We start from the raw sequence: 26,581 nt of genomic DNA, 5'->3' as shown, positions 1-26,581 counted from the left end.
GATCCACTGACAACCCAGAGCCGCAGCCATGTCCGGTGGGTCTCTGGATGACCCTTTAACTGAGGACTCTGATGAGGAGCTTCATCTTTGCACTAGGATGGATTGTGGGGCGTGGGAAGTGTGCCGCACTTTGATGGATTGTGGGGGCAGGAAATGGATCGCACTTGGATGGATTGTTGGGAGGCGAAATGTGTTGCTCCTAACTAACCGTACTAAAAACTCACCATTCTGCATACTCACCCTCAAACTCTGAACTAAACACAACCATACCTCTACTGCACCACAAACAGCACACACTTCTCAACACCCGACATTAAACCAAACCACACACAATCATACCTTAACACCACATGACAGCTACCACCCGAAAACGCACTAGATGACCGGTTTCTCTGAACTGAAGGTAACAACAGCACATCAAAGCTTTCTTGCTCTTCTCCCTCTCAATCCCACTAACAAAACCCCAAACCCTCCTTCCACTGCAGATCCGCCAGAGCAACAAGAGACAACTAAGTGGCAACAGTGCATGGTACAAGACCCCATAACATAACGTGTTTAACTGCATTGCTGGTCTGTTCCCACCTTATCATCCTTCTCTCATATTTACCTGCTAGAACTCTTCTGATTACATCTGACCTTTGCCTATCTGCCCCCTCATTCCCCACCCCATTGTACTCATTCCCAGTGTTCAGTCTTTGATGAGCACATTCAGATGCCCTTTGGGAATAGGACACAGGTTTATTTGGCATCTCATCACTTGTGCCAAAAATTGTTTTGAGAATCTGGCCTCTTGTGTTCATATTTAAGGTAAGCAAATCTGGAATGGCCCTCTGCTGAAACCTAACAATCTTATTTGGCTTGAAGTCGGCAAGTATGATGGGTATCCTCGTTTTGAGATAGGGAGTGTTCCCTCCAAGAAGTGCAAGCTTAAGTATCCAGGATTAGAGTCCCAAATAAGGCGAATGGTGGTGTCAACATGGGGGAGAACTGCCTCCACACCAACAGTGAAAGACACTGCCAGCTTTAGTGCTTCAGCAGGCATCAACTTTCTGACACTGGACCGCTTTTTTCCAAGATGAACTTTATCTTCTGCTACTGTACCAGATCCTTCATGGGCACTAAGTGCAGAAGAGTCACTTAACTGATTGGTCATAAGAGCTTGCGAGTTAGGTTTTTTGAGGCCCATTACACAAGCTCTACACGAGGAGTCTGAGAACTGCTGTGAAAACATGCAAACCACTTATGGTGTAAGGTAGGCCGATTATTGATGCAGTCTTTCTTTTTGAAAACAATTGTTTGGCAAGAGAACAGTTTCAAGAACAGCCTATTGACATTAAAACAGGAACAGTGTGGTGCTTGAGGATGCGCTTATTATAGGGACAACATCAGTATGTGGAGGAATGCAGCACAGAAGAGGGCACTTTTTTTCAGCTTTTGTGGTAGGATTTCTTTTTAGGACTTTTTGGCCCTGCCGTCAGGCAATTCCAAGGGAGACCGGGATATAAGGGAATTTGGTTCATATTTCTCACCCACAGAGCAACAATGTACCAAGCAAAAGAAAAGTACCTCTGCTAGCCTTCTCTACATGAATTAGTTCATCTGTGAATTTCATGACCTCGGGGTGTTCAGTTTCACAGATTTCTGCCAGAAAGTGTAGCAGCGTGGTCTTCTGATCTGCTGATTTGGTGTCCCTAAGCTGATAGAAAAATTAACAGTAAACACAAACGAAAACACCAATTCAACATCTTGAACACATTTTATTTATTTGATCACATTGTGAGCAAGATGCATGTTAATGCTTAAACAAAATCCAAGTTTTCAGAATAAAAAGGACTATGGCGTCCCAGATTTAAGTCCCCCCCCCACCCTTTACAGGAACACTTTTCATATTTTCAGTTGACTGATGTAGCAGTGTTTATCCTTACTACAATTATATGTTTAATAAAATCTGTAAGTGGGGAGAGAAAACAGAAATTGAGATTATATCACTTTGTCCCTTTGTCCATTATGGTACCTTTCACAGTCAAAACCAAAATCTAAGTGGACTGCAAGGTAACAAAAAATAACATTCTTGATGGAGAAAAGACAACTGTATTTTAAGTATGATTTCGAACTGCTAATCTGTCATGATCTTTGAGTGGGCAGAAGGAAGAAAGAAAAAAGGCAAAGTGTGTACCTTACAGAGGAAGCTGATGTTAAATCCAAAGGCGCCAGCATTTCTTGAACCAGCATTCATGAAATTGCCAACCAGCAGTATGATCTCCAATAGAGCTGCAAAGGTTTCGCTCTTGCGCACCTCTTCACAAGCTGCCGTCACGGACACAACGTCAGGCTTGATGTTCTCCACTTGCTCATTAAATAATATCTTAAAGAGGGTAGCATTGAGCCGAGACCGCAGACGGGTGACTGAACTGATCTAGGAAGTAAAGAAGGAACTTGCATGTAAACAGGCATATATGATATTTTGTCATGTCTTTTTGAATACAGCTCAAGTTATTTTACACTTACCACAACTCCAAACTGTTCTGACTCTGCTAGATCATCATACTCATCCTTGAGCTCTGCCAATCTCTTGAGCTGCTCTGGCTCAGGCATCTGCTTAATCAAATTCTGTTTTTCAAAAGAACAAGACCAGTTGCATTTAATATTTCCCATTAGATGGGACCTTATTTCAACATGTATTTTATTAACTACGGTATGGATCCAGTTGAATATACCAATAATTTTACTTTACACTTATATACAAATGTCTCATGTAGGCTATAAAAGTTAATCTACGTATTTCCTCTACCCTAACAAATGTGGTGGGAATGTAAAATGGCCTTTGAATTCCCACATGAACAATCCAAGACTCGTTGTCAAGGCATATTTTTTCAAAATGGTGAAAAGCCTTGTCGTGGCACTGCAGCTCACACGTTTGTGTAACTTTGACCTTTTTGTACAAAAGTGATGACACAATAATTCCTTTTTGATCTGGCTAAAAATAGCAGAGCATGTATCCTGAAGGGGTGGCTAAAGGGGAGGAGTTTCAAATAGGGATCATGGTTTTAAGGTCAGTAAATATCCATCATTGGAAAACTCTGAGAAAAGCATAATTATTTGACATCTGCTGTCCTGGCTAAGGACTTTAAGAAGTGCTAGATGTAAATGGGTCAACAGTTATAAAGCGTGTCTGTGGGGAGAGGGTGGCAAGGGGTACGTTGGAGCAAAAATGGGGGCAACCCAATACCTTGTACCTTAAGTAAGGAAAAAAGGGCTGGAATTTATTTATTTTGACATTTGTATAGCGCAACTAACCCAGAGGCAACTGGGGGATAGGTGTACTTAAGCAAAGACTGTGATCCAAAAAAATAAAGGGAAAAAAGTTGAGGGGCCCTAAAAAGTGGCCTCAGAAATCCTGAAAAATAGGATTTCTCCCTTAACAATGCTCAACGTGCACACTGTAAAACGATTACATCTTTGATCCAACATTCTATTCATAACTGTTTCCAAAAGCATTGTAGTCCTATACATGTTGCACCCGTCCAGGACATTGGAGAACATTATTTAACTAGTACACACTGCATGTCTTGGCTATTAGATACAACCAATTAAAAGAGTGAAAGCAGAAGAGTTTATTCCCAAGACCAACATACTATTATGAAATTATTTTATCGCCTCACTGTTTTTACCATAAAGAGCTACCTTAGCTGGACATGGACGGCCTCATTTTCATTTCACCTCTTAAATTAATTCGGGGTGAATATGCCAAGTGAATAAGCTCATCACCCAATAGACCTGCTTATTCACGCCCAAGTTAACTATTCAGCAGTGACTCAAACACCAGTGGCATGCTGCTTTGCATGAGGGCAAGCTGAATCGGGTTCAGTAACAGGTGAGTGGGGTTAATTAGAAGGGGCCTTCAGTGGGAGCGGGTACAAGAAGGAACATGGCAAAGAACAGGGGGGTCCAGGACTGGGGTCTACCTCAAAGAGGACAGAGAAAGATAAAGCAGTTGCAGCACAAAGAATCGCTGGCGTGGGATCCCGGGCCTCTGAGAAAATAACATACAACTGATCTGTTGGTACTGTTCTTGTGATTAATGCATATATTTCCTCATATTTGGAAGTTCCCCGACAGTCAGCTCTGAAAATGTTTCACATCAGCCAGCAGGTGTGGTCAGGCGCTGAAGCATGCCGGAAGTCAGGACCATTCATACTTGGAGCTGCCACCACTATATCAGTTCTGCTATTTGAAGCATGTTACAATGAAATGCGAAATATCCACTTGAGATACTTAAGAATGGGAAACAGTAAGAATCCGAATTGGCATCATCCAATTTAGTGAGTAAGGTGGGAGGCGATGAGGATATACATATCCCCCAGAAAGCAAATAACATACAGTTGAACAAGTTACTTTCTTACCTGGTAACGTGCTTTCAATGGGATGGTCCGACGACGTATTCCATATCTATGACAGGTAATCACCACAGCTGTGCTGCTTTGGAAAATATTCGGCGTCTCCGTCCTGCGTCAATGACGTCGATACGCTGTCCTCGAGGGCCTCCATCGAGCCGACGTCACCGGATGTTATAAGTGGGACGCACGACGCCCGTAGCCTCAGTTGTAGTTTTTTCCCCAGAACGTGTGGCACCAATCTTCTGCCAGTATGACCACAGAAAGCCTTGCGGAAACGTAAGTTGCAATCGCATAAGAAATTCTGTAGCGGGGCAGGTAGGGAGGGAGCGATATGGATTACGTCATCGGACCATCCCATCGAAAGAAAGTTACCAGGTAAGAAAGTAACTTGTTCTTCGAGGGGATTGGGTCCTCTGACGTATTCCATATCTATCACAGACTCCCAAAGCAGTACCAACGTATGGAGGAGGGAAAAGAATTTACAATATAGAAATTTAGAATGCCCAATTAAATTGCAGAGTAAAGGACCGCCTTGCCAAAGGCCAGATCCTGCCCATGAATAGAATCTAGGGAGTAGTGTCTTACAAAAGTATAACCGCAGCCCATGTGGCTGCTTCACAGATGTTACGAATAGGAACACCCCTCTGCAGGGCAGTAGAGGCAGCCATACCCATAGTAGAATGGGCCGGTAAGCCTACCGGAGGGTCCTTACCCGCCAAGCGGTAACATTCAGAAATTGCCAAGATAATCCATCTAGACAATGTCTGCTTAGTAACAGCTTGTCCCAAACGCCTTCTAGCGTATCCTATAAAGAGCTGATCGTCCACTCTGACCAGGGACATGCGTGAAATGGAGAAACTTAAAGCTCTCCTACGATCCAACCTATGGAGCCTCTCCTCTTCCTTACCAGGATGCGGAGGAGGATAAAATGCCGGAAGAATGACCTTCTTGCTTAAATGAAATTCCGACACCACTTTCGGAAGAAAGGAAGGACGAACCCTAAGGACAACCCTGTCCTTATGGAACAGCGTGAAGGGTGGTTTAATAGAAAGTGCCTGCAACTCACTCACTCTGCGAATAGAAGTAACCGCAACTAAAAATACAGTTTTAAGGGTTAACAGTCTCAAAGGACAAGAATGTAAAGGCTCAAACAGAGCACCCATTAGGAATTTTAGAACAAGGTTAAAATCCCAACTGGGCACCTGGAAAGGTGACGGTGGAAACACATTAGTGAGCCCTTTCAGAAACTGAGAAATTAAAGGAATTTTGAAATAAACACACTCCTCAGACGAGCGCTAAAATATAGAGAGCGCCGTCAGGTAACCTTTATTGGTACCCACTTGCAGGCCCTTGTGGGTTAAAGAAAGCAAAAAAGACAGAACCACAGGAATGTCACATGAAAAAGGATCCACATTCTTAACCCTGCACCAGTCGCAGAACTTTCTCCAACGGCACAGGGACTTTGTTACAGGCCATCTGGCCGAAAGCAACACCTCCATAACGTCTTCAGGGAGGTCCCAATCCTTATACCTCAACCTTTCATAAGCCAAGCGTGAAGGTTGAGGGATCTGACCTCTGGATGGAGAACCAGACCCCTCCCTCCCGTGAGAGCAGATCGTCTCGTTAGGGAAGACTGCGTGGAGGGCAGATGGACAAGTCGAGAAGGTCCGGGCACCACGTTCTCCGGGCCCATGCCGGAGCAATGAGTATCATCCGGGAACCGAACCTCCGTAGCACTTGCGGGATGAAGGGGGACCGGAGGAAACGTGTACAGCAGTGGGAAGGACCACTCCACCACGAACGCGTCCCCTAAGCCTCCTCTTGGAGGAAATTCCCGCGAGCAGAACCTTTCGCACTTCCGGTTGACACTGGAGGTGAAGAGATCCTCTTGTGGGGTCCCTCAAAGGGCGAAGATCTCCAGGAGAATCTCCTGAGCCAGCTCCCACTCGTGAGAGATCGCACTGTGCCTGCTCAGAGCGTCCGCCGTCTCGTTTTCGTCTCCGGCCAGATGAACTGCCGAGATCAAAATTTCCTGCTGGATGGCCCAGAACCAGAGCTGTATCGCCTCCCTGCTGAGAGGATGTGACCCCCCCCCTTTTTGTTGAGGTAGTGCATGGCCACTGTGTTGTCTATCAGAATCAGGACATTCTTCCCTCGCACAGTCGGCAGAAAAGCCTTCAGGGCAAGCCTGACGGCCCTCAGCTCCAACAGATTGATATGGAGTCTGGACTCCGACGGAGACCAACGACCGCTGACTGTCACGATCGTCACCTCCGGCCAGGGTAGCCAAAATGGAGCCCCCTTCATCAGATTGCCTTCGACGGCCCACCACAGAAGGTCCTGGGTGGCTGAACAGGGTCCGACATCCTGCCGGAGGACTGTGACCACTGCTTCATGAGAGCCCATTGCAGAGATCTCATCCGCAACCTGGCCTCTGGCACCAGAAGAATGCAGGATGCCATGAGGCCGAGCAACCTCAAGAACTCGAACGCCGGGAGACTCTGGGCATGTTGAAACTTGTGCACCATCTGCAGAATGTGATGAGCCCTCACCTGGGGAGGGAAACACTGCCCCAGGGACGTGTCGAGCACTGCTCCGATGTACTGTTGGCGTCAAGTGGGACTCCTTTAAGTTGAGGGAGAAGCCCAGCTTGTGAAGCGAGCGGCAGGTGACGGACAGATGATCCAGGACTTGCTCGGGAGAGCGCACCCTGATCAACCAATCGTCCAGGTAGGGGTAGATGTGAATCCCTCCTTTCCTGAGATACACTACCACCACCACTATGAGCTTGGTGAAAACCCTCGGGCAGAGGTCAATCCGAACGGCAGGACGCAAAACTGAAAGTGCGAGTCGCCAACCGCGAACCTCAGGTACTTCTTGTGCTTGGGATGGATCGGCACATGAAAGTAAGCGTCCTTGAGGTTGAGAGACACCAACCAGTCATGAAGTTGAAGGGCCTGGAGGACTTGAGAGAGAGTAACCATCTTGAACTTGTGCTTCCTGAAGAGCTTGTTCAAACCACGCAAGTCCATGATGGGTCTCAATCCCCCGTCTTTCTTCGAAATCAAAAAATAAGGGCAATACCATCCCTTGTTCCTCTCCGCTACAGGCACCAGTTCTATGGCGCCTTTCTCCAGCAGGGATTTGATTTCCTGCGCAAGAAGCGGATCCGGACACTTCAAAGAGAGATTCCCTGGTGGATTGTCGTGAGGACTCTGCCGGAAAGGAAGACAGTAGCCGTGGGCTATGATCTCCAGAACCCACACATCTGAAGTAACTGCATGCCATTCTACAAGATGCTGCGCCAGCCTTCCCCCAACCGGCGAACCATGGGACATGGCCTCATGACTGAGTTGAAGCGGCTGAGGCATTGCCTGAGGGTAAAGAGGCAACTGCCCGGGCGGCCTTGGCACCTCGAGTACCTTGTTATCCACCTCTGGAACTCCTACGGTGGCCCCTTTGACTTGCAGCCCCTCTCGATCAACCAAAGGAAGAGTAGTATCGAAAGGAACCTCACCTTCATTGCTGTCCCTTAGGACGAAAAGGCAGAGGTTGGCGAACTGCAGCGCTCAACAACTTTGTTGCAGCTTTGGAAGTTTGCAACCTCTCAAGGCTCTCGGCAGCCTTGCTGCCAAAAAGACGTTCACCATCAAAGGGCATGTTGAGAAGCCGAGCTTGCACATCAGGAGCAAACCCCGACTTCCGCAACAACGCAAATCTGCGCATTACGGTGCTCGCCGCCATGGCCCGGCTGACACAATCTGCCACGTCCAGACCTGACTGAACGGATTCACACATGGCATCCTTGCCATCCTGAACAAGAGCAAGAAAGCCATCCCGTTCCTCCCCTTCCGGAATATGTTCAGCCGCCAAAGAGACAATTCCACAGAGTATGAGTGAAACGTGCTAAGGCACACACAGAGTTGGCTGCCTGTAAAGCCATACCCCCAGAAGAAAACACTTTCTTCGCCCAGCCATCAAAATGTTTGTCATCCCTATCAGGAGGGATGGTAGGGTACGACGCCTGTTTTGCCGGGGCCGTAGCCGCCTCCACCACCAAACTCTCCGGAGTGGGGTGCGTAGTCAAGTAGCTCGGGTCGCTACTGGCAGGACGGTATTTTTTTTGGCAAAGACTTTCCCACTGCCGGGAGACTCTCCGGAGCAGTCCAAGCTGCTGCCAGCCTTCTTTTCAAGGCCATATGGAAGGGTCAGTTGGTGGACCTTGGTCCAAGTTGTCTGTCAGGTCATCCTGCAGAAAATCTCCTGGTGGCGCAGACCACCCCAAGTACTCCGTTACCCTCCACATGAGGCGCCGGTACGAGGATTCAGCATGCGTACTCGGCTCAGGCCTACCAAACTCAACCTCCGGGGAGGTGTCCAGACCACTGGCGTCGTGCAAAGACTGACGCAGGTCTTCTAACTGACTATGACCAGATAATAGGTCATCAGGAACCTCCTCAGGAACCAGACCTTCATCAGACCCTTCATTCACCTCAGAAATATAGTCAAGAGGCTGGATTAAATCCCTGGATGAGGGCACGTGTTTGGACTTGGCCAGAGCCTTCCTCAGGGTTTCCACCGGTCTCCGGGGCACCTCCGAGAAATCCTCCTCGAAAGGCGTTGAGAGAGACGACGGAATCAGCGTCTACGTTGAGCGTGGCGCCGATGGCTTCGACACAGGCCTCGAGGGCAGAGCCCCGAGCGTGTCCTTCGACAGCCTCGGCGCTGATGGCTTCCTCGGAGGCGTAGCCTGGAGAGTCCTTCGACGGTCTTGGCGCCAAAGGCGTCGACGTCTTCTTCAAAGACCTCACAGGCTCCGATGGACACGATGGCGTCGAGGACCGGGACCTGGAGAGGGCATGGCTAGAGCGATCCACCTTGTCCGACCAGGACCTCGAAGGATCCCAGTGATCGCGACGACTGCTTGAGCCCGAAGGCGTGCGAACAGTGTCTCTAGCACGTTCCCTGCCGGCGTCTTTCAACGGCACGGACAGAACCGAGCCCTTTGACTGAAAAATCACCATCTCCTTACGAAATGAATCCCATTCTGCAGGAGAGGAATGCTTGGTGGGACAAGCAACCCGCCGACGGGCCGAGTCCTCGGACGGGGAAGGTGACCGGTGACAGCGCTTCCGTGAGTGCCTCGAAGAGGCAGAGGAATGGCGGGACCCACTCCGGGACCGAGACCCCCTGGACTTACATAGACGATGCAGAGAGTCGTCCCTCGAATCGTCAGTCGAAAGCCCAGTGGATTTTGACTTCCTGGGCTTGGACACCTTACCGACAGAAAGCTTCTTCTTACGCTCCTGCAAGGCCTTTGAAGTTAACGACTGGCAATCGTCCGTGGCGTGGTCCTCACCGAGGCACCAGAGGCAGGCATCGTGCGGGTCCGTAAGCGACATCTTGGAACCACAGTCCCAACACTACTTGAAACCCGGCCGCGGGGTAGAAGAAGAAATCACGAAATCTTCATAAACGGGTTAGAAGAACCGATAGAATAACTCAGAAGAACCGAGGCGCGACGAGATCTTCGAAGCGAACCTGCTCGTGGAAAAAACAGAACTGAGGCTACGGGCGTCGTGCGTCCTACTTATAACATCCGGGGACGTCGGCTAAACGGAGGCCCTCGAGGACAGCGTATCGACGTCATCGATGCAGGAAATTTTCCAAAGCAGCACAGCTGTGGTGATTATTTGTCATAGATATGGAATACGTCGGAGGACCCAATCCCCTCAAAAAGTAATATGCTCTTGTGCTAATGGTTTCTCATCTTTCAAAGATTCCCAAAGCTGTACCCTAACCAAATATGAGGTGCAAAGATGACAAGGAGCTACAACAGGAGGTTTTACAACACTTCTTTAACAATTACCTAAATTAACACTGACCTGTCAACCTTAGCATCCTCGCCATTCAAGGAGTGTAAGAGGGAGTCCTTGTATGTTCAAGTAGCTTCTTAGCAAAGGCCCACCAGTGGAACACTCCTCTGTAACACAGGCATGGTTGCCTTCCTCTTGTACAATGTCCATAAGACCTTCTGGTAGGTCATTATGTGCTAACACATAGCAGGTCAAAATGCAAAGCACAATCCATCGTCAAATTGTTTGCTTGGAAATAGCCTTGCCATTCCTGGAACCAGAGAATCCAAGGAATAACTTATCGTCCAACCTATATTGTTGTTTGTTCTGGACAGAAATTCAAAACCCTCACTTGGTCAAATCTATGAAACGTTTTGTTCTACCTTCAAATGCGTAGGCGGTGGAAAAAATACAGGTAAATGGATTCTTTGATGAAGATGGACTTCAGATGGATAGGAATCTAGCTTAACCCGAAGTGTGATTTTGGCTTAGCTAAATAAAAGGAATTGAGATTGCAACTCCAACACCCTGCATGTCAATGTAATTGCCACAAGGAAAGTCAATAACCTCAAAGGGCGGGAATGGACAGGTTTGAAGGGAGCTGCCATCAAAAACATGGACATTAAATTAAGGTTCCTCTATGGGCCAAGGAAAGATTTAGATGGGTATGCTTTGGTCAGGCACTTCAGAAACGGAAGCACCATACAGACTTCAAAAAAGGATCGCTGCTCCAGCATTATTTTGAAGACAGGGCCACAGGAGAGACATTCATAGTGCCAGCATTAAGGCCGCTGTTGGCCAACAATAAAAAATAATTCCAACACTAGCTGTGTGGCACAACAATAGTTGGAGCTCCCTATGCAGGAACCAAACTGTGAATTTGAGCCAACAGCAATCAGATGGACTTGGTGGGTGGGTGTGAAAGCATCACACTAAAAACAACACCAAAGAGCACCTAATCCTTGTGTTAGGCAGAAGCCTGTGCAGTTCCCTTAGGGACCACTGAAAAAGATTTAAGACTACAGGTGTTGGCAGTAAACCCATTTGGTAGCAGTCTGCACCACCCAGATTTACCTGGTAGCTGTGGCTGAGCAGTCAGACTTCCCTCAAGAAGAGTTAGGCAGTATGCAAAGTATACACAATAGGCACTCAGATACAATAATACAAACAAACCCTGACCAGAGCTTTGGTATCAAAGTATATAATTATTTATTTAAAAACACACAGTTGAAACACTCCGGCACTCTTATTGAAAAATATTCTAAATACAGTCACTACTGTAATATATACACTCCGTTTCCCTATCAGATGAATCACAGTAAAACACCACTTATTTTCATGCAGAGGTGAGCGCTTAACTAGATTACACTCTAATAAGTTTGTGAGAAAGGGAGGGAAAAAGACAGAATATGAAGAGGTACACCACTCTACGATTCAGGAACACTGTTAGCAAGGCAGAGAGCAAAAAGTCACTGGTGAGCCAAAGTCCAAAGGCTGGGCCCACTCTTCGAGAGAGCAGAGCACAAATGCGCCCAAGATCACACAGTTACACTAGGCTTAGAAAGTCTTGCAGGGGGTTCAAGAAAGAGGTTAGAGAGGCTTAGAAAAGTTTAGCCAGGCTAACCCAGGTTCGAAGGCCGGGGCTAAATCTACCCCGTACAGTCGGTAGCAAGGGAAGCCAGGCGGGACACGGTACCTTAAGTGGGAAGGATCCTCCAGCGGTGGCAGTTGTTCCTGGTAGTGGTTGCAAGTTGCGTCGTCGTCCAGGGGAAGAGAAGATCTCGACTTGGAGGAAAGATGAAGGTCGTTGCACTACCAGGGAAGAAACCAGCCGTGGAGTTTTCCGGTTAAAGGTGGTACCTGTGTTTCGCGGTCGTGGTAAAACGTGGTATCCCGGTTGCCGGGGTGCTTGGCACGGGCAAGGCAGCCACGAGGTACGTCGGGAAAGCGAAAAGACGGTGAAACTGGTTATCCCCACCAGTCAAAGGAAGAAGACTCTCCGGCGGGAGATTTCCTCTGTCGTTGGGAAAAGTGGTGAGGTAGTCCAGCAGGGCTCCACCGGTGGTGGTGTCGTGGCAGGTCGGCTCAGCTTCTCCCTCGTCGGATTCTTAGGTCCTGTGGCGACTTCTGCAGTTCCAGTCCCCAAAGCCCTGCTTTTATGCAGCAAACCCCCATTCACTCAGCCTAGCTGTCACTCAAACATGCTAAGTGGGGAGCCGGCCGGCTCACCACTTGGGCCAATCAGGATGGAGTGCGACTTGAGTTGCTTAGGCAACTCAGTCCAGGGTGCCTAAATTTCCCTCCACCCCTCCTAAGTACCCCAGACAGAGGGGCACCACTTTGGAGGGTTTCTGTGGAGAAGCCCGCCAAAAAGTGGAACAAAGGGCTCGACTTGGGTTGAAGTCACAGAAGAGAACACAAACGCCATTTTAGAATCAAGTTTTGGCAAAAAATACCAACCGGAGAATTAATATTAATTAAATAAACCGGCGGTATGTTCGAGGCTACCGTAAATAATTAAATAAAGATAGTAGCCTAAAACAATGGGAAATCCCATAGAAAAATATTTGCGGTTGAATATAAAAAGTAGTATCCACTGCCACCAGCCAAAACTCGATCAGGGGGGACGGAGACGTGCCCCCTCGACTAACAGACCCCGGGGCAATTGAATTGCCCCAGCCAGTACGTCCACAATATGATGGTTTGTACTGGTTCTGTTCAGAATTTGAGACTAGTAAAGTCAATGGTGACTTTACATGCCCTGGGAGACAGTCAGTCCATCCCAGGGTATGGAGTCTATATGGGGGTTCACTATGACACCCCTGGGTTACTGCACTGAGGGTGCTGTGTAACACCCGTCACAAAAACACATGAAGCCCTATGGAGTAAAAGACCCCATAGCCCATTAAACACATCTAGATTCAAAGAAACACTCATATCATGCCCAAGAGTGAGGGTAAAAGAGTCTCACTCTTGGCAGGAGAAAAAAATTAAACCCAAAAATCCAGCAAAGCTGCTGGGGGACTCACTAGGTTAGGAAATTCAGCCTAAACAGAGAATTCTCCCTAACAGGTATAAGGAGTGGGATTTGTGGGAGTACATCCTGGACATACTCCTCTTTGCTATGTGGCCCGCCACCAAATCCATTCATGCCTGCAGGTGGTGTACGTTTTCGGCTTCGTGCTGGAGAGGGATCTGGACCATTTTACCTGTTCCACATCCTCTGTTCTAGATTTTCAGCTTTCTTTGTCCTGGATGGGCCTGCAGATTGGCACTATAAAGGAGTATCCTACTGCCATTTTGGTTTTCAAAAGAACCCTGTGGTAGGACTCATGTTTTACAACAGTCAGTCATGCAATTTTTGCGAGGGTTGTGTAATCAGTTTCACCCATGCCAGTTTGTTGCTTGGGCTTGGGACTAGAATATAGAGTTAATGTTTCTTATGGGCCGCCAGTTCCATAATATTACTCATTTGAAAGGTGATTTTCATAGTCGCCATCACTTCTGCTACACGGGTGAGTGATGTGGCGTGCTGGACGAACAGTTGGGCAAAGGAGTGCTGTGGTATTAACACTTCTTTATTCAACACTAAAGAAAAGGCCTAACCTTCCCTTTTCTAAAGGGTACTCCCTACCTAATTAAGGAAAACTTGGGTGCTCGTCGTCAGGGTGGTTGTCCAAATAAATCAAGGAGAATGGCTCCCTTCTCCTGGTTCACTGGTTTCCACCTTAGTCGTGTTTAAAGTCTTAATCAAGAGTGTGTGCTCCACAAGAGTGTACAGTATCAGGAGAAAGCCTCCCTTCTCCTGATACACTGATTAAAGATTTGAGCGATTATTTTTATTTTTTTTAAAAAACATTTTTTCAATCTTTTGTTCCGACTTCTGAATCAACAAAACAGTACTGGGAGACCAAAAGAATGGCTGCCCTCTCCTGGTTCACTTGGCTCTCTGATGACAAGACTTTATAACAATTGTGAGAGAAGCATGGCATCAAGAGACGACAGAGAACAGTGAAACCGTTTGAAAACCTTTTTTCCCAGTGGTCACGATGGGTTAACGCCTAACTTGCCCCAACTCTAAGATAGGAATGTTTCCTAAAGGAAAGAAAATGAAGGGAAGTCTAAGTCTGTCAGTCCAAAACAAATTACTGTACTCACTTCTACAAAATAATAGGATGAATGGGTTTTGGTCAACCCAATAGTGTTACAAATAAAGTTAATGTGACAATGGACCCAGGATTATAAAGTTCCACAAGTCTCTGTTAACTTGGCAAAAGAAGTTCACTGTACCTTTTCCTGGAAGGAAGGGCTCCAGTTGGACCTGGGAGGGTCGATTGGAGGGAAAGAGGTAAGCCACGCTAGAGCCTGACCAGTGATACCCAGGTTATCACGGAGACGGTTGAGCAGGATGGCATGGTTGACAGTATCAAAGGCAGAAGAGAGATCGAGCAAAATGAGAACACACGGAGTGTTAGAGTCAAGGTTGGAGAGCAGGTCTTCACAGATGTTCAGGAGAGCAGTTCCCGTGCTTCTGGCAGCTCTGAAGCAAGACTGATGGTCATGAAGACAGCCAACAGATTCAGCATGGAGATTAAGCTGGGAGATCGCCAGTTTCTCCAGGAGCTTGCCCAGGAAGGGAGTGATGGAGATTGGGCGATAGTTAGCCGGGCAGGAGGGGTCGGCAGAGGGTTTCTTAAGAAGAGGGTGCACAAGGGAGTGCTTAAGGGGGGATGGGAAGACTCCAGAGGCAAAGGAGTGATTACAGAAGTCAGCTAGGGCAGGAGCCAGGGAGTCGATGTGGTCCTTAATAGTTTTGGAGGAACAGGGGTGAACCTGTTTTGACAAGACTTTCATAGATCGGACCTGTCTATAAACCTTGTCAGCAGAGAAAAGGGGAAAGGCAGAGAAGGATGGAGGAGGGGTGGCTGCAGAAGGGCCAGAGGAAGAGCAGAGAATAGTGGGAGGGAGATGATAGGAGGAGAGTGAGGACAGGATGTCCTGAGATTTTGAAATGAAGTGAGAAGCCAGTGCCGTGCAGAGGGCCTGGGAGGGGACAGGAGAGTTAGGGACTGCAGCAGGGTTGGCCAGTTCCTTGCAGATTTTAAAGAGTTCAGCTGAGTTGTTAGATGCCGATGAGATGCGGCCTTGGATAAGGGCTCTCTTCTTGGTGAGAACGGAGAGCCGGTATTGCCTTTGGAGTAGGCGGCAGGCCAGTTTGTCAGAGGATGAACATGAAGCACGCCATTTCCTCTCTGCCACCCTGCACTTGCGTTTTAGGGTGATGAGATCCGAGTCATCCCATGAGTTACATTTGGCTTGGGGCTTCAGGCAGATTCTCATGACAGGGGCAAGGATATCAAGAGTATCAGATATAGGAGAGTGGAGAGGGCTGTGTCAGGGTGGGAGTCAGCCGAAGGCAGAGAGGGGGGTGAGAAGGTGGCGGCAAAAGCCTCAACTGACACGCGCTTCATGGGTCGGATGACCAAGAAGGACGGTGGCAGTGATGAAGGTGGCTTTGCCTGAGGGGTGGGGAGGGTGAGGTGGGAGGATAGGAGAAAGTGATCACTCCAGGAGAGAGGAGTGGAGAGAGGGACAGAGAGGTGGAGGTCAGAAGAGATCAGAGCATCAAGAGTGTGCCCTGCAGAATGAGTCGGCCCAGACGGGAGAATAGAGAGTGAGAGAGAGTCGCAGAAGTCGCGAAAGTGTCCAGAGGGGGGACAGGAGGCATCCAGGTCGATGTTGAAGTCTCCAAGAAAGAGGAGTTGAGTGGTTGAGGACAAGAGTGAGGAGGAGAGGTCCGCCCACTCGGGGAGGAAGGAGGAAATCTGAAGAGGAAGGAGGATATCTGACCGGGTGGCCGATAGATAGCTAGGGGAGAGAGAGAAAGAGAGAGAGAGAGAGAGAGAGAGAAAGGGAGAGAGAGAGAGAGAGAGAGAGAGAGAGAGAGATAGAGAGAGAGAGAGAGACGGCAGACAAGGCATTCAAAAGAGGAGTAGGTCTGCATAGGAGTAACAGTGGCAGGAATCCACTCAGGGAAGATAAGGGCAACACCCCCACCAGCACGTTTGGGCCTGGGTACGGAGAGGATCTTGTAGCCGTCAGGTAGGAGTGTGTCAAAGCTGGTGACAGAGCTGGCCGTGAACCATGTCTCAGGGAGACCGAGGACATCAAGGTCCAGTTCCTCAAGAAGGTGACAGATATCAGAGGAATGTTTGACAGCAGAGCAAGAGTTAAGAGTGGCAATGTGGAGAAGGTTGCCATCCTTGAAGGACTTCAGGGGAGGGGTACAGATCAGAGGTACGCCCTGCAGAGGTGAAGGAGGAGCACGAGCGGGGGCAGGGATGGAGGAGGAAGGCGAGGTAGCCGAGGACAGAGGAGGGGGGACAGCAGGAGAGGAAAGGAAGTTGATGAGGCGCGGGAAGCATCTATCAAAGAGGTGAAGGTTGGCCTGAGGGCCTTGGACCAAGACGTCCCATTAGAGTAGACATTAATGATGGCCTTAGAGGAGTGGAAGGAGGCCAAGAGGACATCCCAACGGGTGCCACCATTAATGGGAGAAGAGGGGAAAGGAGCGAGCACAGAGACCATATGAAGGGTCCATAGGTCAGGTGAAGGCACGACAAAGAGGATGTCGGAAAGAGTTTCCTTGGAGGAGGCACTGGTGTAGGTGTCGGCGATAGGGAGGCCTGGGTTGGAGACCAGGATGTCCTTTTTAAACTTTTTCCAACCAGATTTAGCGAGGAGAGCAGGATAGTCAATGGAGAAGCAGTTAGAGAAGATAGGTGAGATAGAGAGCAGCATAGAATAGGGGGGAGGGGAGGTGGGGGGGAGACAGACGAGAGCAAGCAGACAAGATAGCGAGCGGCAAACCAGTAGTGCAGTAGGATGGACTCTCAGGGTTAAAGATCACACAGTGCTCAATATGGAACAAGGGAGAACCCACCTACGTTTGGGAATCCTGAGAGGGGAGGAAAAGGCCTAGTTTACCACAGTGCAAGAAACAACAGTAAATGCGTATTAGGTAACCGGTGGAGAGGCCACCTAAGTTTGGGAATCCTGAGAGGGGAGGAAAATGCCTCATTGCAAGAAACCACAGTAAGTATTGGCACAATGCGTAATTAAGTAACCATGGGTGTAGGAGGGGTGGGCCGGGAGAGCAGGTGGAGCCAACAATGATGAACTGGCGCCTGGCGTCCCCTGCGGACACAACGGGAGCCGCAACTGTAGGAGCCGCCCTTTGCCTAAGGGGCCCTTAGCCAAGGGTGTTGCCGGGCAGGGGGGCTGCCCAGGAGGGTCAGTTTTAAGGCAGAAGGCGCCCAGTAGGAGGAGAGGAAGGGAAGGGGGTGTGGGTGGGAAGGGAGAGGAGGACCAAGAAGTGGCTGTAGGGGGAGGAGGCAGGGGGCAGTACAACGCGCTCGGAGCGCGAACAATAAAATTTAATTAACAGAAACAACTCACTGGAGGCCCACGGGACCTAGCAGGGCTTGACCTGTAATCTGGGCACACAGGGCTACCGGCGACTGCTCGCACCCGCTCTGCTCTTCAAAGAAGCGAGCGGGGAGAGCAGCCGGCGAGTAGTCCTGGAGGGACTGGCAGAGGCACCAATCAGAGGCGGTTTCGATCTGGAAATGGGCCCTGACTGGGGGTTTTTGGGTTTCGGCAGTCTGCCTCCTGGGGGACAGCAATGCAGCAGCGGACCAGTTGAGTCGCTTGGGGTTCAACACCTACGAGTGGGAGTTGCACAATGACTCCTTGTTGCCCCTGTTTCAGCATTGTGGGTTCGCAGACCTGGATTTGTTTGCATCTCTTCGGAATGCCAAGTGCCCCCAGTTTGCTTCATGGTCAGTGTTGGGGTTCGCTGGGAGATCCCTTCCAGATCTGTTGGCACGGCCACAGTTGTTATGCGTTCCTGCCCACCCCTCTGCTCCAAGTTCCGGACCTCAGTGGACTGCAGCCCCATTCGGTTTGCCCCCTACTGGCCCTCGAGAACCCGGTTTTTGCATCTGCTGCAGTTGTGCTCCCAGAGTCCCGACCATCTTCCGATCCCCAGCAGGGGGCTTCCTGACACAGCACGGCGGGGCACGCGAACATCCGGACCCGTCCAAACAGGCCCTGGCGGCCTGGTTCCTGATCAGCTGAGGCTTCAGAACGCTCAATTTTCAGATGACAACTGGGACATCATTCAACAGGCCAGGAGGCCCTTGACTCGGTCCCAGTATAAGAGCAAATGTCCTAGGTTCTGCCATTGGGCTGGCGAAAAGGGCCTGGACTCTGTCTCCTGTCCTCTGGATGACGTACTGGCCTTTTCGGCACACCTGGCTTGTTGTGGAAGTCCAGGTGGATACTTGCTGCATGTATTTGGCAGTCATCAGGGCTTACAAGAATTCCCCTGAGCAGGTGTTTTCGGCAGCCAACCCGGTTGTTAAGGCCCACCTTAAGAGGTTGTCTAGGATTTTTCCTCCTGTTCATAGACCTCATCCGGTTTGGCGGCTTTGCAATGCAAGCCTTTCGAGACAATTATTATTATTCTTTATTTGTTTAGTTTTGTACAAAACTTTACAAAAAATCTTCATAAAAACATTCACAACAGATTTCAAACATTGAATCTAAAATATCCACCGTCAAGATTACATCAATCCAGTGCTAAAATAACATTTTGTAATATTGAATTACATCCACTTATTAAAAACTTTCTATTTACTATTTTACAATAAATTTCCTCAATGCAAGTTCTATATTACTTTCTTTCTTTATGCTAACATTGTGCAGTATATCAATACTTCTGATCTCACCCAGTTTTACAAAATCCCAAGATATAAAACCAAAAACTAAAAAACACGGTCTATTTTATTAAGATCTATAGTACTTTACCAACCAACCTCAACAATGTAGTTTCCACTTTCTATTTAATTCTACTTAATTATGATGGTATATTACCTCTACTCACCAGCCCAAGCCTCTTCCTGGCTATTTCCCAAACCTGATAAAGTGCAATATGTACCTTTTGATTCTCTGTATTCAGGCAATATACCCAAAAATCGTCACTCTTGATAAAATCGTAGTTTAACACAAATGGTCGTAACAGTCATACAGGCACTACAAATAGTAGCACATTCCGTCAGGATATGCCTAGGTGTCTCAATGTATTCAGGTAATTTACAAAGATGGGTGTATCTCTCGCTACCAAGTAGGCCCAATTGTGGTCTTACTAGAGCTAATACTTGGAGCTGATTTATCCGCAGCCTCAACCTAGGTACGCACCTTCAAGCACGGGCATTGTCTGATGTACAATTGCGGTTTAAGATAACTGAGATACCCCTTCCATATAAATATGATTGGCCAGGGTCTCCACATAAGTGTAATTTGCGACCCAATCCCATTGATTTCGTTTTTTTTAAAAGACACGTTGCAAAATTTCATAAGAGGTACCCCTAGAGAAATCTGGTTGCCAACCTATCTGATCAAAAAGGTTGTTAACCAAAGCTTCAAAACTGTTGTTTTGATGCATGGGATCCGCCAATAATCCAAGCAGTTCAAATTTAGGGTCTACATGGATTTCGTATATAATAGGGCCTGTTTTCTACTACGTAATACAGCTCTTAATGATGTCAGACCCAGTTCTAGTCTAATATACTGTATGGATGCCCCGAGTCTCATTATCAGTTTCCAAAAAACTACCTTCAATCTCATCTAGCCAAGCTATGTCTCGCATAGCAAGGGCCTTGAGCCCATACAAGACCATAGGTACAAAACATTGCTCATATAGCATTAATATCCCTTTTAGTGAATATCCAGCTGTATCTCTTGCAAATTTCAATATTTGCACTGTCATCCTTATAGCTTTTATCTTCTTAGTCTCTATGATACTATTATATGTTTTAGTACCATTTATGTTTAGTCCTAAATAAGGATACGAATCAACATATTCTAGCTTTCCTAGACACGTATTAAAGTCTGGACATGTTACTTTTTTTGCAGATACAGCCAAAACCTTAGTCTGCCTCATGTTGATGGTGAGTTTGTTTACGGTCGGATGATTACACAAAGCCTCAAACATGGCCTTTGCACCAGAGTAAGTGTGGTTTAAAAGAATAAGATCGTCTGCGTATAAAAGACAGGCTATGGGGCAAAAACCCACCCTTGGACAGCATCCCACCACTGGATTAAGCCATTCTGGGAGATCAGACATATATAGATTGTACAAGGTCAGTGCTAGGGTACAACCCTGTTTCACACCCCTCTGCATTTCAACCATCGCCATTACAATACCTTCATTTGTAAGCCTAACACCAGCCTTAGTATGCTGGTGCAGGCCCTTCAAAATGTTAATCAGCCAAGACGGGCAGCCTCCTGCGTGTAATTTCTCCCATAGGCGTGCCCTGTCAACACTATCAAAAGCGGCCTTGAAGTCCACAAATACTAAGTACAGTGTCTGACTTCCCAAGAGTACTTCTAATAACTGTATCAAGGACTCTAAGGTTATGGCTCGTGCCCGGCCCGGAACCCAGTCTGAGTAGTATGTAATATCTTTTATGAATTCACCCACACTTGAATGAGTAATACTTGGGGTTCAGGGGGGGGAGAAGATTGTGTGTCTTAATACATTCTATGAAGGCTGAGGGGAGGGGTTGAGTAGGTCCCTGTCAAGGAAGGGGGATACCGTGTCTCTGGTCGAGGGGGGTTAGAATAGGAAATTGGTATTGGTTCTTTCACTCTGGTATACTCAGTAAATGAGGTTAACAGGGAAGAAAAAGATTGGTTCTCAGTTTATATTAGAGGGACGGAGGATAAGTCTGGGTTATAGTTAGAAAAAGCGGTTTTACATTTTCTTGCTTTCCTCCAAGTGTGAGGGTTCGATGGAAGATCTTTGAGTAGGACATGCGTGATGATATCCTATGACATTAGGGGGGGGGGCAGGTAGGATTGATTGGGATTAGGAAAAGTGGGATGCCAGATCTCATCTCTGGGCATTCCACTTCTGTTCTTCAAATACCATCCATCCCAGTAGTACCCCTTTGCAGCCTCACTCCCGGGGTCAGAATCTGACAGTCTTACCCTTCTCTTGGTTACCTGAGGAGTGGAGTTCCTCAAAGGACTGTTTGGATCGTTCGTCCAAGATGGTCTTCCTCTTGGCCTCGCGTTGTTGATAAAGGAAACCACCCTTCCTGGTCTCCTCCGGTGTCATTTGGAAGAGTTCTGACGCTCTGGCGACCATGGCATGGAACAACCCCAGCTCATCCAGGGAAGAAGCCCTTGGCTACGGCGAACCGCCCACCGTGGCCATGTCGTCTTGTTTGTCCCCGTGTTTCTGGCGGGGGGAGGGCACATGTGGAGGTTGATGCAGCGGCGTAGGGTGCTGCTTCCTCTTTTTCGCACAGAGGTTGGTCTGGGGCCGGCGGCATCTGTTTCTGAATCTCTGATACCAGGGTGTGCAGGGTCGAAAGGATGTCCAGTGATACATCCCTTGGAGTGGTCGGGTGGTAGGCTTACTGGGCCCGCACCGTCATCAGCGGCAGGTCTGCCATCATCACCTCTGTCGTCCCCATCAGGATTTTCGCCATCCGGGTCGTCATCCCCCACATTCTCCAGGATCGTGTGTACGCACACCTGGTGCTCCTCGTCCGAGGAAGAAATATCTGTGCACTGGAGTACGGTTGAGGCCTCCTTTCCCATGTCCCCTTATTTGCATCCCGAGGAGCCGGGTTTGGACTCAGTACCTGGAGGCGTAGTTTTGGCAGTGGGAGTTCTCCCGCGTAGCGAATAGGTCAATTTCTGGGAAACCCCATTCTGCGAAGACGTTGGACACAATGTCTTCGTGCAGCCGCCATTCGTATTCTTCTGGTAGAGGAAAATCTCTGCTGAGTACGTCTGCCAGAAGATTGATTTCCCCTGGAACATGTTGGGACAACAAAAACATCTTGTGTTTGAGAGCCCATATCCAAATGTTCTGGGACAGCTTGGATTGCCCTGGAGAGTGAGTGCCCCCCTGTTTGTTCAGGTAATACATTGCTGTAGTGCTGTCGGTTAGGATCAGCACTGTCTTCCCTTGCAGTTGCCCCTGAAAGGCTTTCAATGCTTTGAACACCGCTAGTAGCTCCAGTAAGTTTATATGATTGGACGCTACCTGAGGGGACCACACTCTGTGTGCTGTCTGCTGTAGCAGGTGAGCCCCCCACCCCGTGAGAGATGAGTCTGTCGTAAGAGTGGCTTCCACTGCAGGGGTGGTGAAGGTCTTCCCCTTCAAGAGGTTTTCTCTTGACCACCACTGCAGAGAGAGAACGAGGGCTGGCAAGACAACTAACAGATCTTCCCATTGTCCGCTGGCCTGACACCACTGGCTGTTGAGCCACTCTTGCATGGGGCGCATGCGCAGCCGCGCATGGGGAACCAAGTATATGCATGACGCCATTATCCCTAGAAAACACATCGCTTTGCGTACCGTCACCTCCCGACTGGCTACATATTGAGGAATCTGAGAGCGCATGGTCTGAACCCTCTCGCTGCAGGGCAAGACAAGGCCGTCTTCCATCCAAATTAGCGCTCCCAGAAATTGTTTTACTTGGCTGGGGACTAAGCTGGATTTCTTTTTGTTGATTGAAAAATCCAGGCTGAAGAGGAGATCTACTGTTCTTTGGGTGTTCGAAAAACAAGCGTCGAACGAGTCCCCGTAATGAGCCAGTCGTCGAGGTAAGGGTAAACTGGGACTGATAGTCTGCGCAGGTGTGCTGCTGCCACTGCCAGGACTTTGGTAAACACCCTTGGCGCTGAGGCAATGCCGAAGGGGAGTACTTTGAACTGGCAGTGTTTGTCCTGAACCATGAACCTTAGGTATTTTCTGTGCGCTGGCAACATTGAAATATGAAAGTATGTATCTTTCATAGCCAATGTTGCCATGAAGTCCCCCTGTTTCAGCAATGGGATCACCCCCTGTAGTGTTACCATGCAAAACTTCTGGGGCTTTATGAACTTGTTCGCTGGGCGCAGGTCTAGAACAAGACGTATGGTGAGATCCTTTTTGGGTACAAGGAAGTACACTGAATAGATACCCTTGTTTACCTGAAGAATCGGGACGGCTTCTATGGCGTCCTTTCCCAGCAGTGCTTCCACATCTTGGATCAGGATCTCCAGATGGTCCGGTGAAAAGCGCCGTGAGCGCGGCGGTTTGAACTGTGGAGGTCGGGCGAATTCCACGCAATAACCGTGGGCGACCGTCTTCAAGACCCACTGGTCGGAAGTTATCCCCTCCCATGCCTTTAGGAAAGATGTTAATCGCTCCCCGACCGAGGAGCCATGGGAGGGGACCTGGACTTGGTGGTCATTTCTGACCAGAGGCCGTGGCTCCCCGGGGATTGGGGCCTCTGCCTCTACCCTTGCCGCGTTTCTGACCCCTTGGGGGGTAGTAAGTAGGGTTTCCGGATGCTTGATTCGTGTTGAAGTTACCCGTGCCGTAGTTGTTCTGACCTGCACGGGCTTGTCCTCGAAAGGACCGCCGAGAATTATTACCCCTTTGGGAGGAGGGTTTTTGTGTAATTTGGTGCAAAGCCCTAATAGTCTCGTGCTCCTTCTTGGCCGTCTCCAACGCTTCATCCACTGCTTCCCGAAGAGGTTAGTCTCCTCAATGGGTTTATTAATGAGGGAGGCCCGAGTATCAGGTCTGAAGCCCGATGTACGCAGCCATGCGAGTCTTTTCAGAAGAGTACCTTGTGCAAGAGACCTGTCTGCTGTTTCTGCAGTGTCCAGGGTGTTCTTCACCATATTCTGGTTAACCAGTTTTCCCTCCGAAACAATGGAGAGAAGCTTTGTTCTGGCTGGTTCAGGAACCTCCTGGAGGCCTTCTTGGAGTAAGTTCCATTGGGTATCAGCATAGCTTGCTAATAGCGTAGTATTATAAGCAAACCGAATGGTGTATGCAGCTGCTGATGTGACACATTTGCCCAGGGCATACAACCTTTTAGACTCCTTGTCCGGTGGTGATTCACCCGTGGCAAGGGGTACCCCTCCCCTCTTTCGAGTGGTAGTCACGACCAGTGAATCCGGGATGGCGTGCCCTTTGATGGTCGGTCGGAGAGGGTCGAAATAATTTTTCGACTCTTGCGTTTACTGCCCGTGTCTGAGCAGGTGTAACCAAAGATGGGGCTACCCACCTCCGAACAGAGTTAAGGAGGGGGATGGATTGACTCGCTGGAGGTTTTTCTTTGATAATATTCTCCATGAAATCCTGCTCCGGTACCGCCTCTTGGGTGGCAATCTTGAAGAATTCTGCCGCTTTTTTCAACATGGAGTTGAAAGCCAATTGGTCATGCACCGGGGAAGCCTGGCGAGCCAGGGTGGAGGGAGGAGAGTCCAGGATTACAATTTCAGCGTCCTGATCTTGTGTCCAAGGATTTTCCTCTTCCTGCTGGGTCTCCTCCCAGTTGTCTGTCGTGTCCTGTTAGTCCTCATAGTTTTCGAGAAAGGACGCTTCCTCTTCCTCATTATAGATATCTCTATAAGTATCCATATGGATCATGTCTTCTTGTTGGGAAACCTGAGACTGGTCTACCTGAACTTGAAGGTTAGGGTCTACCCGTGCTTTTTTCGGGGGCGGATGATCTGAAGAGGCGATAATCCGCTCCAGCCGATCCATACAACCCTCAAACTTTTCTGTAGTCCATTTAGAGGACCCGAACGGGCCGGCGCGAGGAGAAGTGACATTCTCCGCCCTTTGGCGTCGACGGGAACCTTTAAGGGTGTCGGAGAGAGTCCCTTGACTAAGTCCCATCGGAATCAGGAAGATAATCCGCCGAAACCTTTTCTGAGGATTGACCCATAATCTTTGGCGGGGTCGGGATAAGACCCACCACCGCTGCGATCCTTCGGATGCTACTTTGAATAGTCGCCGAATCGTCGAGAGACAAAGAAAGACTGTCCATGCCACCAGAAGGTTTAGCAGATGGATTTCCGGGTAGAGGCCTAGTCGTATCTTTTGTGCCTATAAAGGCCTTGTGACTCGTCGAAACGTCGGGCTCCCGACTTTCGACCTATGCAAGATTAGGAGTAGCGCCCTTAGTCTTCTTAGTTTGCCCAGTCGTCATGCGCTGCTGCGAATGCAGGGAAGGCCTTGGATCAGAGCGATCCGTGGGAACCGGCGAAGATTTCGGCAGCCCTGTTAGTGCTTTCACCTTTTTCAACAGTATTGTGGACTCTTTCCTTCAAGTTTGGATTTGAGTGTCTCTTACGCAGTCCTCGGGTAGTGTGGATTTCACCCTGCCATTGGTCCCCCGGTTTACCAGCCTGCCGTGGGGTTCTGTGAATCTCACCCCTTTGTGGGGTCGTCTGACGATTACCCTGCAAAGGCTTTAAAGTCTCTCACCCGCCATCAGGTTTTTTGGCTTTCACGCCTTTATGGGGGTCAGCTGGCATATACCCTGCCCAGGAATCTCCAGTTTCTCACCCTGTCGTGGGGTTTTGTATCTCTTACCGCCACCATGGGGTTTTGCTGAGACTTCCAGTCCTCTTCCGTGCTCCTAAGAACACATGTGTACCTTCTGCATTGTGGCTGTGTTCCTGGAGGCAGTCGCTTTGGCAGTATGGGGAACCGTGAACCAATCTGTATGTTGGGTCCCTGCATTCGTTCTCCGTGTCAGCCTTTGGTTCGGCCGCTGGTTCTCAGACGCATCAGCGCTGAGGGTTGCTGGCATTGGTTCGCTGCTTCTCGCCCCGTCGCCCGACTGGCTGAAGACTGTGCTGCCTTCAGCAGGACTCTCCGCTGCTCTGTGTCTGACTCCGTTCCTCCGATGCAGGTCGCACTGCATAGTGTTCCTCTGATGCTTTTATAACTCCAGCTTCTACCAGATGGAATCCTCCATTGATACTATAAGGGTCAGAGCTTTGCCAGCCACTTCCAAAGTGTTACAAGGGTAATCATACTGCTCAATCCCCTTATAGCCAGCAAACACACTGGACCTTTCAAAGGAGGGAGGTTGAATAAAATCCCTGCTTGCCCTGTCCCCTAGGTGGTTTTAAAATTAGCAGGTTCATCCCCTCCACCCATGCCCACTATACCAAAGGGTGTGGCTCCCCCTTTGGGAGAAGGTACACATTCCCTGGATTCATCACAGGGTGTAATAGCAGCATAGATTGTTTAACAACTGTATAATCAAGGAATTTATGAGGGTGTACTGAATATCAAACGCAACCATATTCTATCATGACAAGTATGGTATCACTCACCTGTACCATGGATTCAGTTAGCACTGCATCATTCACCTCCAAAATGACATTTTTTATCTCCTGGTATGGCATGCGGAAGGAGCCTAGGAAAATTGCTGTAGATGAAAAATAAAAGTA

General features: G+C 48.7%; 1 protein-coding gene across 1 annotated transcript in view; it reads right to left on the bottom strand.

Annotated features, from left to right (window-relative positions):
* DIAPH1 (diaphanous related formin 1) overlaps window positions 1–26,581 on the bottom strand; it is a 1,645,861-nt gene that overhangs the window by 300,264 nt on the left and 1,319,016 nt on the right. Inside the window, exons 20-23 of the mRNA XM_069654133.1 lie at window positions 26,465–26,559; window positions 2,509–2,610; window positions 2,177–2,416; window positions 1,567–1,696 (exon numbers count right to left, since the gene is read on the bottom strand). Of these exons, the coding sequence (XP_069510234.1) occupies window positions 1,567–1,696; window positions 2,177–2,416; window positions 2,509–2,610; window positions 26,465–26,559 (567 nt within the window). The remainder of the gene's footprint in view (window positions 1–1,566; window positions 1,697–2,176; window positions 2,417–2,508; window positions 2,611–26,464; window positions 26,560–26,581) is intronic.

The sequence above is a fragment of the Ambystoma mexicanum genome, chromosome 3q (genome assembly GCF_040938575.1).
Source record: "Ambystoma mexicanum isolate Mex_15411 chromosome 3q, UKY_AmexF1_1, whole genome shotgun sequence".
Taxonomy (NCBI): domain Eukaryota; kingdom Metazoa; phylum Chordata; class Amphibia; order Caudata; family Ambystomatidae; genus Ambystoma; species Ambystoma mexicanum.
The sequence above is the reverse complement of the archived record's forward strand: the minus strand, read 5'-3'. Positions and strand labels throughout refer to the sequence as shown.